This window comes from Erpetoichthys calabaricus, chromosome 4 (assembly GCF_900747795.2).
Source record: "Erpetoichthys calabaricus chromosome 4, fErpCal1.3, whole genome shotgun sequence".
Taxonomy (NCBI): Eukaryota; Metazoa; Chordata; class Cladistia; order Polypteriformes; family Polypteridae; genus Erpetoichthys; species Erpetoichthys calabaricus.
This window is the reverse complement of record NC_041397.2, coordinates 120,006,576-120,022,217: the sequence shown is the minus strand read 5'-3', so window position 1 is coordinate 120,022,217 and position 15,642 is coordinate 120,006,576. Positions and strand designations below refer to the sequence as shown.

At 35.1% G+C, this 15,642-nt stretch overlaps 1 protein-coding gene across 1 annotated transcript in view; it reads left to right on the top strand.

The window, feature by feature from the left end:
• LOC114651130 (cilia- and flagella-associated protein 47-like) overlaps window positions 1-15,642 on the top strand; it is a 622,279-nt gene that overhangs the window by 295,570 nt on the left and 311,067 nt on the right. The window contains 3 exon segments of the mRNA XM_051927333.1: window positions 4,666-4,811; window positions 7,312-7,420; window positions 13,355-13,581. Of these exon segments, the coding sequence (XP_051783293.1) occupies window positions 4,666-4,811; window positions 7,312-7,420; window positions 13,355-13,581 (482 nt within the window).

Genomic DNA, 15,642 nt, shown 5'->3' with positions numbered 1-15,642 from the left:
TCAGCGCACGACTTGGTCATATTACAACCGGAGGGGCGAACTGACAACATGGTATACAAAGAGATCCTTAACAAATAATTATTGGTATAATTTCCCTCAGTTTATTATTTAAAATTTTAAAGCAGTACTTCACCGCTGCGAAGCGCGGGTATTTTGCTAGTCATTAATAAACCTCAAATATTCTGTCTTCTTCCTATAAATCTTTGATCCTCTTTCTTCCAAAGGCTTTCTCCATTCTTTTAACTTCTTCTCCACTTCCTCCTTCCTGATGCTACAAAACACAATGTCATGAGCAAAAAGCAAAAGGGTTGGTCTTATATCCCATGGGTTAACACATCTATTACCAGATCAAGAAGGTAAGGACCTAAAGAAGATACCTGGTGCAGACCTACTCTAACTGGGATTTTGTCTTTTACCCCAACACAACTTTTTACCTGAGTCCTTATTCCCTCATACATATCCTGGACAATCCTGACATACTTCTCTGGTTCCCCTTTCTCCGTCATGCACCTCCAGACCTCCTGGCATTTCACTATGTCATAAGCCTTCTCTAAATAAATAAACACCATATGCAAACCTTTCTGTTTTCTCTATACTTCTTTATGAGATGTTTCAACTGGCAGAAAACGAAGCTGTTCCTCACATGTCGGGGAGGGCAGAAAACTAAGCTACTCCTCCCCTATGGTGGTCTCTCCCCTAAGTCTTCTCTCTCTAACCCTTACCCAAATTTTCATTGTGTGTGACATCAGCTTTATCCTTTTATACTTTACACAATCCTTAATATCACCCTTCTCCTTATAAATGGGTATAATCACACTGTTCCTCCATTCCTCTGGTATTCTTTCCTGTTCATAGACCTTCACACAACACATCTACTTCCACTTCCCCTAAACTCTTCCACACTTCCACTGGTTTTTCATCCAGTCCAGTTGATTTTCCATTCGTTGTTCTTTTCAGTGTATTCTTTACTTCCTTTCTTCCTTATTCTTGCTGTTCGCCCTTCATTTGGGACTCCATCCCCAAATACTATTCTTGGATTTTCTTCATTCTGATTTTGCAGCTTTTCAAAGTATTCCTTTCATCTATTCTTGACCCTATCTTGCTCACTCAAGACCACATTTTGCTTATCTTTTATCTGCTTTTTCTGACTGAAATCCTTCCCAGCCTTGGTTTAAAAATCATTCTCTCTTCCTTTTTTATCTCCAATTTTTTCATATACCTCCTCCTAAGCCTGTGTCTTAGCTCTAGCCACTGTCCTCTTTGTTTCCTTGTTTGTCTGCTTCTCTGTCTTACCCCCTCCCTGATTGGTACCATGCCTTCTTTTCCTCCTTCTTAGCCTTTATCATATCCTGCACCTCTATGTTCTACCTACATGTCACTTTGTCATCAGGTGATCACCTTCCTGCCGTCCTACGTAACACCCCTTCATCTACTCACCATACTATTATTTTCCCACCATTCCTCCACACTCCCAATTACTGCACTTCATGTAAAATGTTTTCCTAAGGCCTTCCTCTTTTAATTTCCACCACTTTATCCTTTGTGTTGCTTGGCCTGGTCTTAGTCTTATGCTGATTCTGATCTCCCAGTCCATCACCACCACTTTATGCTACATTAATTATACTTTCTCCATTTATGACCTTGCTATTCTTTATCTATTTCAAATTAGATCTTCTACACATTATAAAGTTATTTTTGGTTTTCACGTCCTTCACTACTGTAAGTCACAAACTAATTTACTTTCTTTTCAAAACGTATTAACTATTACTGAATCCAATGCCATGGCCACATCTTTTCCCCTTTCCCATTTCTCTCCACACTCCCCATTCTCCTCTATCGTCTCTGTACTCTTTCCTAAGTGCCCAATTAGATCACCAGAAACAATCAAATTTTCTCCCTTTTGTACCACTCTAAGGCCTTAATTAATTTGTGCCCAGAAATCCTTGTCTTTCTACTACAGTCTCACCAAGGCGCAGCTTAACACTCATCACCCTATCACTCCTCCTGTTCACATGGACAAGACTATCCTTACGTTCTTTGGATACTATTATACCTACTTAAGTTCTTTGGATACTTCTATACCTAAAACATCTCTCCCTTACTCATTCACTCCACTGAACATTGTACATTGCATAGCCTTCTCCCAATTCTCTTTCGTACTCTCCTTCTATATAATTTCCAGCACACAGAACACTCCCACTTTCCTCCTATCTATCAAATCTGCCAATTTTCTTCCTTTCCCAGTCATTGCCCCAACAGTCATTATCCCCACTCTTACTTTCAACATACCCTTTTCTTTTACCTTCCCTGTGTTTTTCTTTTACTTCTTCTTGACTAATTTCTTTTTTTAGGCCCACCCATAGCCCTGTAGCCCTCATTCACTTCCCACAAGGGTAGGATAATGCTCCTGTTCTGAAAATGACTGGATTGATTACATTAGTAATGTTTTGACTAAAGTTTTGCAGCCAGATACCCTTCCTGATACTAAACCTCTCTATTTATCCATGCTTGCGGCATTTCCTAAAAGAGTGCAAGAATACAAGTAAGTGACTGAATATCTACCTTTGGAAAACAAACAATTTCAATTCTGCTATATTTTTTGTGGCATCATTCATTCATTCTTAAAAATGAAGGAACTGACTGAGACAAATTAAAATCTTGGCCTCTGTTTATTGGGAGGAGTAACAACCAAATTTGAAAAAAATCAGAGCCTTGAATAAAACTATTGCCTCTTCCTTACCTTTTTATTCTTTCTCCCTCACTTTTGGAGGACAGTGTCTTCCGTGAGTGTTCCTTACTGTGTACAAGTCATCATACTGTCAAATGCAGTGGGAGGACAGCTTTTGCTATTAAGCAGCTAGGTGGTGTAAGTAGTAGGGGATGATTTATTCAGCTGTACCCAGTGGTGGCTTATTGTTGTTTTCATGTTTTAGTCAGTCAGTCAGTCATTTTCTAACCCGCTATATCCTAACACAGGGTCACGGGGGTCTGTTGGAGCTAATCCCAGCCAGCACAGGGCGCAAGGCAAGAACAAACCCCGGGCAGGGCGCCAGCCCACCGCACCCACACACACACACCCACACACACCAAACACACACTAGGGACAATTTAGAATTGCCAATGCACTTAACCTGCATGTCTTTAGACTGTGGGAGGAAACCAGAGCACCCGGAGGAAACCCACGCAGACACAGGGAGAACATGCAAACTCCACGCAGGGAGGACCTAGGAAGCGAACCCAGGTCTCCTTACTATGAGGCAGCAGTGCTACCACTGTGCCACCCTCATCTTTTAGTGTTTCCATAAAATCAGTCCCTGTAAGAGCTGACCATTGGTTGCATTTCACACTGTCTACTTTAATACATTAAGGTACATGAAACTAGACCCCATGCTGCAGCACTAAGCTAAAGGAGGAACTAACTTTTGGTATGATACCTAATGTCTGTTGGGGAGAGACAAGCATAGCCACATTCATTTAAACAGGATTAATTTAGATTCAAAGGTCACCCGGATCTGTACATGTTTAGAATATTTAAGGTAACCAGATCATGCAGTTAAGGTGCAAAAGATATTGCCTGAGCTGAGATGTGTTGTGATTTTAGTTTAGGTTGTCACAAGAAAAGTAGAAACTGATCAGGATACAGTTTGTGTCAAACACTTTATGTTACTGTTTCTTTTGCTATCAGGGATACAATTTCATATGGCTTTTATTACACTGATTAAGAAATTGTTTAAAAGACAAAAGCCAACCTAGACAGTAAATAATCATTTACAAAGTGTGCTTAATAACCCTGAATAAAGATTGGTGGATTGAATAAAGAATCTGTAATGATGCTTTCCTTTAAAAATGTACTCTTATGATTTTGAATGTTTTTTTAGAAGATTGGCATTTGATAGATTGGCATTTGATGATATTTGTAGATTTTTTTACTCTAAAGAGCATAAATATAAGAAAATTCTCAAACTGGCATTAACTCTGCTATAATATAGATTTAATAAGCCATCCACAGAGAAGAGTGCTAAAATATGTGTATAAAATCTAAACATTAATGTTACAATTAAAATGAAAAAGCAGTCTTGGGGATTACATTCAAATCTGATGCAAAGCAGTAACAGCCAACTATTTGGCTCTGTGCTTTCAGTGACTGATGGAGCTGAAAAACATGTTGTGTTCCTTAATTTTTTTATCCTTAAAAGCAATTTTGATAAATCAAATTTAAGAATTAGATTAAGTGCTTGGCACATCTCCTGTTAATCATCATTCAGTTACAATAGAAATTTCAGAAATGCACGCTGAGGGAAATATGCAGATGGATGTGTGGGGAAATGCAACTGAACAACATATCTGGGACATTTTTGCTTTTGATTAATTGCTTATGTTTATGCCAAAAATGTTTGAGGAAAATGAAGTGTTCTTGAACGATGTAATTAGAATCAAAACCAATCCTTTCTCTCTCTTTTTAATGCCAACTTTAAAAAAAAATCCCAATAATTGACTATCTTTTTGTTGTAACTAGGTTTGTATAATTGTTGTAAATTGTTTATTATTTTTAAGTCAATATTTATAATAAATGATCCATATATAAATTTGGTTGTAGAATTGTGTTTGAATATATATTTAAATTTATATTTGCTTATTTTATGTAAGCATGTTTTTGTCTTCTAGGTGGACAAGTAAATCAACTGAATGAATTCTTCAGTCCTGTGGAAAGTGTGTTTTTGGAATGTAGGGGATCTGCAAATATTGAGGTTCACTACCTCCCATTCCACTTAGGGAAACGCTATTGCAGCATTTTGTTCCTTAATGAAAAGGTAAAACATGCTACAGGTGTTCAAACAAAGTTACAAGTATGACTCTGAAAATATAGTATTATTATAAATCTGACCTCAAATACAAGAATTTCTTTACAAACATGGCCATATTTTTAGAACATGATTAATAAATAATGATAAACAAGTGATAAATTTATTGGCTACTAATATTGCTGCTTTGACAGAAACTAGTTAAATGGTAAATGTAATACTGACAGATATTAGACTTTAACACTTATTATTACTTTAAAGAATAAGCTTGGTATTTTTCAAGTTGAAGTTATTTTTTAACAACCTTGATGTACAGTCTTGGCGTATGGGGAATTTTATTTCAAAGTGAAGTATTCTTTTATTAATTTAAAAAATACAATGCCTGCGTTTGTATTTTAAAATGGGGTCCAAAGGGCACAAATCCAAATGTAAAACAAAAGTCTTAAAACTTACCAAATGCATCCATTTTTAAGCCATATATACATATATGTATATATATATTTATGTATATGTATGTATATTGTAATAACAAAGCAAAGACAACAACAACTGTAGACAAACCCCATGTAATTGTTGTCTCAAAAAAGAGAAATAAAATGTGAGTTAAAGCATTACATTGCTTCTTTACAGACAGGAGTCTGAATAAGACTGACAAAGATTGTGGTTCTTCCAGTTGTGTCCAGGTAAACGGAAGCCAGAAACAATGCACACATACTGCCTACTGCATTTATTGTACCTGGGTGTTTATTAACTTTACGATCTGAGGATAGAAAGTCTTTGAAGTTAAAGGTGTCAATTTGAATGGTCCTATAACATTTGTTATAAGAGAGCAGTGAGAAAAGCAACTATGTGGAGTGGTTGATGTCATTTATAATCATGCATGTGTTATAGATGTCTTAAAAAGTACTGTTAATGACTTGTGCTGCTTATAATGTTAAACCTTAGAGCTAAGCAGGTGCCAAATACCAGGATGCAATGCCACCAGTAAGGACTGGCTCCAGTGCACACTTGCAAAGTTAATGAAAATAGTAGGAAAAATCTGAGCTTCATCAGATGTCTGAAAAAGTAAAGGCATTGGTGAGCCTTCTTAACAATTGCCAAAATGTGTTATCGCTCTAATAAAATGATAGCATATGTTTAATTATGAAGGCGAGCACACATTTAGCCTTCCTGCTGAACCATATTGTCCTAAACTGAGCTCTGAGATCCCTCTATCCTACTTTTGCACTCTTTATAGATGTATGAAATGTTTATGCACCCCTCAGTATATCATGTCATTGTGATTGTCTCATCACTACAACACTATATGGTTCTTTGTTGTTTTTTTGTATGCACATCTAATTTGTTTTAGTTTTGAATGGCCATCATAATGTTGTTTATGTCAACTTTTACTCCTAGTCTTAATATTGGATGTCACAGTTATGTATGACTTCATCATGTGCTCCTAATTCAATAAGGAAGCAAATAGTGTATCTGTTCATTTAAAAAATAAACAAATATGTTTTGTAGGTTAGTTAGGGGAAAACAAATCTAAATAGTGCAAGGGCCTTTTATACTTGCTGTCCTTAACTATTGTTGGGTCCTAGACACTTTTGACACCTCTTTTGGTGTTAGAAGAAATTCAATTATGCTTTGAATAAGTCTTTTTGGACTAGGCCATTTATATGTTCCATTCACTGTAACTTTGGCACTTGTTTCTTTATAGTTGACTTTTGTTCTCCTGTATCCTGGTATAAGTACTCTGATTGCTTCTGCCACAGTTGGTGCTGTCTCCCAATCACACCGCCTCACTCAATCTCCCTGAAATCAATGCAAGTATCTTTACAAACAAAAATAATCTGAAGAGAAGCTGCAACAAATTGAGGATGAGGGAATTAAAAAGAGACAAAGATACAATTTGAAAGGCAAAGGGAAGAAAATATGTAACCTGAAACTACAGATAGGCTTCAGACCACGAGTGAAGTAACCTGAAATTATTCAGATTGTCATAAGGTGGTTGATTGAAACTGCAAGAAAATATTTATAATTTTATTTTTACATCCCAGATATGCATGTTTTCTAAATAATGTCATGATAAGTAGTTTGACATATGTGCATGGTTTTGTACTCTGGTACTTACTTGTTTACATGGGAGCTCCACCCACAACAGTTGCCTATCAATGGACAAGTGAATGAAACATATACCCACCTCAGGAAATATAGTGCCAAGAAACTGTAATAAAGCATGAAGTCTTTCCAATATCTGCAAACACAGGCATTGTATTTTTTAAAATGTATAAAAAATGCTCCCCTTTAGAACACAATTTCCAATGGCAAATTAATATATAACATGATGAAATAATAACTTTAACTTGAAAAATACCAATCTTGAAATTAATCATTAAATAAATAATTAGTTAAAGTTAGATTTTCTTAAATGTATCATTATTTTATCATACCATTTTTATGTATTATATATAAAAAGTTTAATCCCCTTTTAAAAACATTTCATTTGTATTTTTATGTATAGGTGGGAGAATTTTTATATTCTGTGGAGGGAGAATCTACTCTACCTTTACCTCAACCTCTAATACCAGTGGAAAGTTCACATGTCATTCATATCAGTGGGGCTGGAAAAGGTAATAAACTAGTTTTATTTTTATTTTTCATTATTTTATAATTTTTAAGATATGTTTTTTGTTTATAAAATGGTTAATACTGGTGTAATTCTGATGCAGAAAGTCCAAATAACAGATCAAAATCAAAAGGATTTCTCTGTGGCCATTAGCCCAGTGCTAGACCACAAGCTGGAGGTTGTCATGATTTTTGTTATTTTCCATTATCAGTCATTTTTGTGCCTAAATATTTTCTTTTCCAATTTTTGTTTTTTTAAACGTTATGACTGTGAGATTGTGCCACTATTTTCCATAGGGTTTTCAACTTGTAAATTAGTCTACTGCTGGCAACACAATATCATCATGCACTGACTGTGTCTAATATCTAGGTTTTGAGTTAATTTAAAAGAAAATAAACAAAGTCGCTTTGCACTTAATTTCTGTTGGGAAGTCTGGCACTTCCGAATTTCAAATTTTCCTTAATATATTGCTTTTGTCACTTAGTGGCATTCCTGTTTTGGGGCCTTTATCTAGTTAAACTTTGAGTTAGCCTACTGCTTTTTTCCTTCATCTCATGGTCTTAACATAAAAGATGTCTGAAATGAACTAGCCATAATTACTGGACTCGGATAATGCAGGGCTCAGATGCTAGAAATGGATGTGGACAAAGCTAGCCCCTTGAATCAAGTTTTTGATAGATTTCCCTCCTACTGCCACCTTGTTCCAATGACCAGTACCCTCACACCATCTCTATTACATCAGTAACTCCTACCACTTCAGCTGGAATGGTCAGTGATCAGTCCACCATAATTATGGACTGCCCATAACCATAGATCAAGTGAGGAGACAACTGAGGAAGCTACACACAGGAAAAGCTGTGGGACCAGATGGAATCAGTCTTTGCATTCTTAAGGCCTGTGCTTACCAACTTTGAGATATCCTCTGTCATCTGTTCAGTCTGTCACTGAGGCTTGAGATAGTATACCTGATGTGGAAAACATCCTGCATTATTCCTGTTCCTGTTCTTCACCTAATAACTATATCCCAGTGACACTTTTGCCTCACATCCTGAAAACCTTTGAGGGTCTGGTCCTGGACTATATGAGTCCTCTTGTGGTAGACCACCTGGATTCACTGCAGTTTGCTCAGTGGACAAAGACTGGAGTGGAGGATGCAGTTATCTATCTGCTTATTCTCACATGGACAAACCTGGCAGCATTGTGAGGATTATGTTTTTTGATTTCTCCACTGCCTTCAATGCCATCCAGCCATCCATGTCGGGCAGACAGCAGTTCGTGAGACTCAAGAACTGTGTTTCTGATACAGATGAACACTGGAGCTGCACAAGGAACAGTGCTGTCTCGTTTTCTTCACTCTGTACACCTCAAGCTTTAACTATAACACCAAGACATGTCACTATCATAAATTCTCAGATGATTATGCAATTATGGGGTGTATTGATAAGAAGGATGAGACAGAGTATAGGAGTCAGGTGGTGAACTTTGTTTTTTGATCCAGAAAGAATTGTATGCATCCTAACATCAGTAAATCCCTGGTTATTGACTTTCACTGCACCATACAGCCTCTATGCTGGTCACTATTCCTTCAGTGGGTGAAGAAGTGGTTCACTCCTACAAGTATTTGAGAATCCACATCATTGACAGTATTGACTGGCCTCACAATAGAAAGGAACTATACAAGAAAAAGAAGAGCAAGCTGACTTTTCTTAGGAGACTATTCCTTTAATGTGAGTAGTGACATTCTTCACATTTTCTATAACTTTGTGCGATTTTTATACTCGTGATGTGCTAGGCCAGTGACATCATTTTAAGAGAGACCCACTAAATCAACAAGTTGTTTAACAAGAGTCAGTTAGGGAATGCACTCTCAATAAATACCCTGGAGGTACTAGCAGAAGAAACAATGAAAACAAAACTGAGTGCCACCGTCCTTTCTCTGACACACAAACATTGAGTACCTTCAACTAATGAATAATTCAGCAGACGTATGCCAAGAAATGCTGCTGTGTCTCCTTTATACCAATAATAGTATGCCTGCATAATGCCTCACTGTGACTATGGCTGCCAAATCAGAAGTTTTCTTTCTTTTTAGCCATTCTGGTGAATGTTTAAAACATTATGTGTGTGTTTATTTATTTACTGCTTCTGTAAAATGCCAATTTTGGGGCAAATAAAATTCTATCTTCTCTTTTCTAGGAATTGTTTTTAAAATCTAGTCCTGCTTATTTCAAAACAGCTGCATAATTGGTTCTACCAAGTAGTCAGTAGGTGGGCTCACAGAACACATGGCCAGACAATATATCTCCACTTTTCTATCAATTCAGATACTTCAAGATTAATACTTAAGTGCAATGAAACCTTGCTCATTTCTTAAGATGGTTGTTGTATAACTGCTGAGTACATCTACAGAAATTTCAGAAAGTCGGTAATTAGTCTTAATTTGATATGTATTTGCTAACAGACCTGTCACGGTGGTTTTTCCATTAAACACAGGTCCACACGACATTTCACAGTTATATGGAGTCATTTTTATTTGTTGAACAAAACCTGATTCAACATATAACAGTGATGGTCAGAGAGCCTTTAGTCATATAGTCTAAAAATATTGTGCATCCCAGAAATATATGCACACAACAATTACTTTAACTGAAAGAGGCCTAGGTGGAAACTGTTCACCCTGTTGGTTTTTTTCTAATGATCTGTACAATATTGGTCTGTTTACAGTATATGATATTTTCCTTTTACTTGTTGATATATTTTGTTCAGTATTAAACTGAACAAATTCCTTACCTGGGGCTTAGTTACCTCTAAGGATTCTTGAATTCTAATTGCAAAGTCATTTATAATTATTATCCTGTGATGCATAATAAGGCACCATCTGTTTCATGTGCAAATTAAATGTTAATTGTTTATGAAGAAAGCAGTCTGTTTACCTTTAGAGAAGCTAACACATACAGTGGATGGCTGGGTCACTGGCAGCTGTGTTAAAGGTTTTCCTAATTGCTGTTTAATGGAGATGTGTCAGGTTTTAACCATATGTGTGTAACAGTAGTACGTTTCTAACTCGGTTACAGAGGATAAGGCTGTCTGCCAAAGATGCATATACAGCTCTGTATTTTCATTTCCAATAATTCTATAATTATTTGAAAAGGGGTTTTATAGTGAAGAGGCTAATTAGAGTCACCTTTTCCAGAGTGCTGAAGAAAATGACATGTTAGATAAACTGAGCGAGTATGAAGGCATTATTTATGTGAATAGAGACCATTGACGCTTTATGCATCATCACAGCCATGTACTTACATGTACTTTCTAAACAACTGAAAGGTAGAATGCTCAAATCACTGTCTCTTTTGAAGGTGGTAAAAATACTAGAATTGCTGGTATTATTAAGAGTCCAATCTAGCCATTACCTATTATGTTTTTCTTACAAGTATAAAACAGCCATAAGAGGGGCAGAAAATCATAGCCATTGAGGAAAAAATAGAAAAGTAGAAGACAACAAAAAATTCTGCATCTACTCTAAGTCTATGTGCACTGCTTCTGAAGGCTTTTTTCCATTAAAAAATATTTCTTCACAAACTCCTTCGCTAACCCATCAAGAACTCTTGACACCAATTACCATCCTACAAACTTACCAGTGTGATGGGCTTTCATCTTTGAATTTTTTCTATTGAGGTTATTGTAATAAGGAATATCATATTAATGTAACTTGGTTCTTATGTATACCAAAAGTCTTGAATTTGTAATTTGTTTCTTCCTGCTGAAAGCTCCAACACCTATAATTAAGGGGAGAAACTGATGACATCCTCTAAAGCCCATATATTCTATACAGGCTAGTAAAGAATCTGTCAAATGTATCCCTGTTAAAATGCTTTAGTAACACTGGCTAAAATGATCACTGCACATTATTGAGATAATCTGCCTCTTGGATGTCTACCTTTTACAAGGAGGGACCACAGTTCCACCAGTTTATAAAGTTATTCTTTTCATTATAGTCAAGATAGTTCAGGGCGCTGGAAAAAAAAATTAAATTACTGCTACTTCATACAAAACTCACAATCTATATTTTTTGTGTGTTCATTAACATTTTTGTTTTTCTATGTATTTGAATGCAGTTAATAAACAACTGCACCCAGTCTGGGCAGGACAGTATTTCACCAAAAAGAAGGGCACAGCGTACTTTTCAACTAGTCTTGCTAACACTGAGGCTAAGGAATTTTTTTATTATTAAAACCTGCCTCCAAAGTGGTCACACACACTTTATTTAGAGTAATTTTCTCATTTTAACTTTATATTACCACGGTTTGAAACTGGACATTAGTAACATTTACATATGACAACTAAATCTAAAACCTACTTTTTGTTCAGTTAAAGATTATGAGCTGCTTTTCTACACAAAATAATCATCCTTCTCTGAGCTGAAGACCAATACTGTATAAGCCTATGTTTAAATGCAAGATATGGTTGAGACATAATAGTTCATGCATTTGTCATTTCCATCATTTCCCATAAGTGCAAATGCAAAATCTCACCTGTCTACCATAATGCAGACACTGTTACTAGATTCACAAATAAGGTAGGTTAAAAGTTAAGCATACAGGCACCATGCATTCTTTAAATTGATTTCCTTGAAAAGCCTGATAATGGAATCAGTACTTAGTATTTATAATTCAAATGATTTTGATAATTTATCTCTTCAGTAACTTTTTCCTACCTCATAATTTGAGTGCCACATTACACTTATTAAATTTAATGATGTTAATTAGTAATTAGAAATGATCCAAGTGCTGTTAATAAAATCAATTATATGATTGTATTGAATATATTTGTATCAAACCCACTTATGTATTTTAATTTTAATTTTCTTTAAGTTTATGTTTCTTTTTGTTATCATTTTGGAACACCTGTATTTGTATTGTTCCTTTTTGTTCACACAGAGATGTTACTCTGACAACTTTGTGACTTTCTGTGTCCTTTAAAATTTTTATTTAGAAAACACTGCATTCAGATTTTGTTCTCCTGGTTTACTGTATATACAGTATTGTGTGTAGTAAAGGAAGACAAGGAGCATCAACCATTATTCCTTCTTTGCTGTTGTGTAGATTTTCTCTGTTACTACTGATTCTTCTTGTATAAACAGTGATGGATTACCTTCAATTCTGTTCATTTAATTCTTTTTACTTATTTATTCATATTTACACTAGAATGTGATCTGGTAGCACACAATTTCTTGGTCAATATAACACTCACAATTCTGCCAAGTAAAAGTCAAAAAATATTTAAGGCTTTGTCTGGAAATAAAATCAAATCAAATAAATGTGCCACTGGTATGTGTGTTTACTATATCACTCTTTGTTTTATTTTTTTGCTGGGATTTAAATTGGCCACAGGACTAAAATGATAAGGTCCACGTAAAGACAGGATTTCTCATGCCATTTTGATTTGTATATTTGCACTATATTTGCAAAGACACCAGAAATTACAAAATGGGTGCAGGTCTATTTTATGCCATTTTGTAGACACTATTAAGTTAATGTAATTCTAAAGATAATAAAGGATGTCATTCATATTAAATTAGAAATAATTTGATTTTATATTTTGTATTACAGACAGTGATTGACAATGTCCAGCCTAGTGAGGTCAATATATTTTATAGACTTCAGTTCTCACCTTGCAGAATCTTATAGGTTGTACATTTCTTATTATTACAAGTTATCTTTTTATTAGAAAATCTGTCATATAGTAGTCGTATAGTAGGAAAACCTAGCAAGGAAAATTATAGCTTCTGTATAGCGATAGGAGCTTGATTGAATTGATTTACAACTGCAAACAAAGTAACATGTGAAACTATTCTGCCTACTGACTCTGTACTGACTGTCTTGTTTGAAAAAAATGTGTATCAGGTAGAAATGGAATATTTTATTACTTATTTTTGCAGGAAAAAAGATTGAGAAACCTGTTCTCATTTTTAAATGTTTAAATGACAGCTGCCTGGAAGAAAAGTTAAAAATCCCTCTAGTGAATGAAGCCAGAGAAAAAGCTCTCGCAGCTGTAGCCCAACAGCGTATGTCATTTGTTGAATTTGAACGTCGAAAGATTACAGGAACTTTACAAAGCAGCAGTGTTAGAGCTGCCATGGCTGCTCTAGGACTTTCTGAAACAGAGGTGGGTATGGTATATTTGAAAGAACAATACCATAAGTAGATTTTTATGCTTTAATTGTGTTTTTGCATGATCTTAGTGTTGTTTTATAATGTTGGTCGTAAATTTTTAACAAATTAACAAGACTAGACAAATTAAATAGACTCAGTGTCAGTGACAAACAAAAAAACAACAAAAAAAAAACAAATTGGCTTTATTACAACTGAAGATATAATGATATGAGCTCCTTTATTTGTATAGCTAGGGAGATAGTGAAGAAGCAATCAGAAAGATTTTAATTAAAGAGTACTTAAGCTCTTTACATTATTTCTTTTGAATGTTCAGCTTTTCGGCTTGGGCTTGTTTTATGGCTTTTGGTTAAGTTTGTGCTCCAGTTGTGCTCCAGCCTTTTAAGGTTTTAATTGAACTGAACATCTAGAGAAATGTACTCAAGCATCAAGAACAGCATGCTGATATATGGTTCAAGCATGTCTGATGAATGTTCTTTACAGGTGATTAAACTTGCCCTTTCCAACAAATGTTAACCTGTTGTTAAGTGTTAATGAACTGATTTAGTAAGCTACATGATATAAACATACTGTAGTTAAGAGTTTTGAAATAGAATGCTTTTCTTCAAAACCACTTCTGAATCTGTGTCATCCTGCTTTTAATCCAAACCTTGGCAGCCAATGATTAAAATGTTAGCACTTGCAGATACTCATCAACATATGATTATTGCAACATAAACAAGTACTTTCACATTCACTAAATATACAGACAAAAAATGTTAAATCCAAAATGCATCACAATGAACTCCACATCATGAAACTGAAAACTTCTATTCATCTTAGATCGATGCATACAAGAAATGCACAAGCCATAATACTTGAATTCTGTGCATGTATTACTGCACCTCTCGACCTGGACTAACTATAGATACTGTATATTGTACACTATTAGACTCCTCCATTCAGCTTTTTATACAGTTGTAGCATATATTTGGGAAATATATACTGATTTTTGGGTGAGTATACTAATGCACAACTTGATAACTTAACAAGATGTGAATATTATTCAAACAAATAGACTTTTTTATATAGCACCTTTGGATAGCATTAGCATAAACACCCCCAAAATATCCAGTGCTTAGAATATTTCTCAAATAGGCATTTGCCTTGCCACTACAGAGCTTTGTAATACCATGGGAATGGACCCACCCAACCGCAATTCTTTGGGCACTTCCTCCTCTTCTAAGGGTGTATTTAGATAGATAGATAGATAGATAGATAGATAGATAGATAGATAGATAGATAGATAGATAGATAGATAGATAGATAGATAGATAGATAGATAGATAGATAGATAGATAGATAGATAGATAGATAGATAGATAGATAGATAGATAGATAGATACTTTATTAATCCCAAGGGGAAATTCACAATTTACCAGATTTAGAAGTTCTTCAAAGTGGTCCTTTCACCTATCAACAATACCTCCTGTCAAGTTTAGTGTTTCCCCACCTTTTGGTAAGAACTGCTTGGATGATGTCACATCAGCTTTTCCTGAGCCATTAAATGGTTTGTCAGAAACTTTTCAAGGTCATCTGAAAGTCATTCTCTGTTCTCTCCCAGCTTTGCCCATACTTGGCTTTTGCAGTGGTCACTGCTATAGCTGCTACCTTTTGCAATCCCAGTTCCTCTCAGTCAAAGCTGGTTTGTAGTTAATATTGGGAATAATATGTAGGTTAGCACATCAGAGCCATTTACTTGACTACAGAGTGCTGGCAGATTTCTGAATAGTAATTTGTCACATTTTCATAAAAATATCTAATTATTTAATAATTGCACTGATAGAGAAAACTCTAATGCTTAGATAAAAAGTGAATACATTTCATATAGTAGCAGAATAAATAATAATAGAAATAATAGGCACAGGGCAGGCTGTTACAATTACAATTTTCCTTAAATTCTACATTATTGTTGTAGATGGTGTCAACAAATTGGGTATTTAATTAACTAAAATAAAATTATGGTATGTCATTTATGTTTAACAAATGTTTGTTTTTAGTCTGATCAAAACATAAA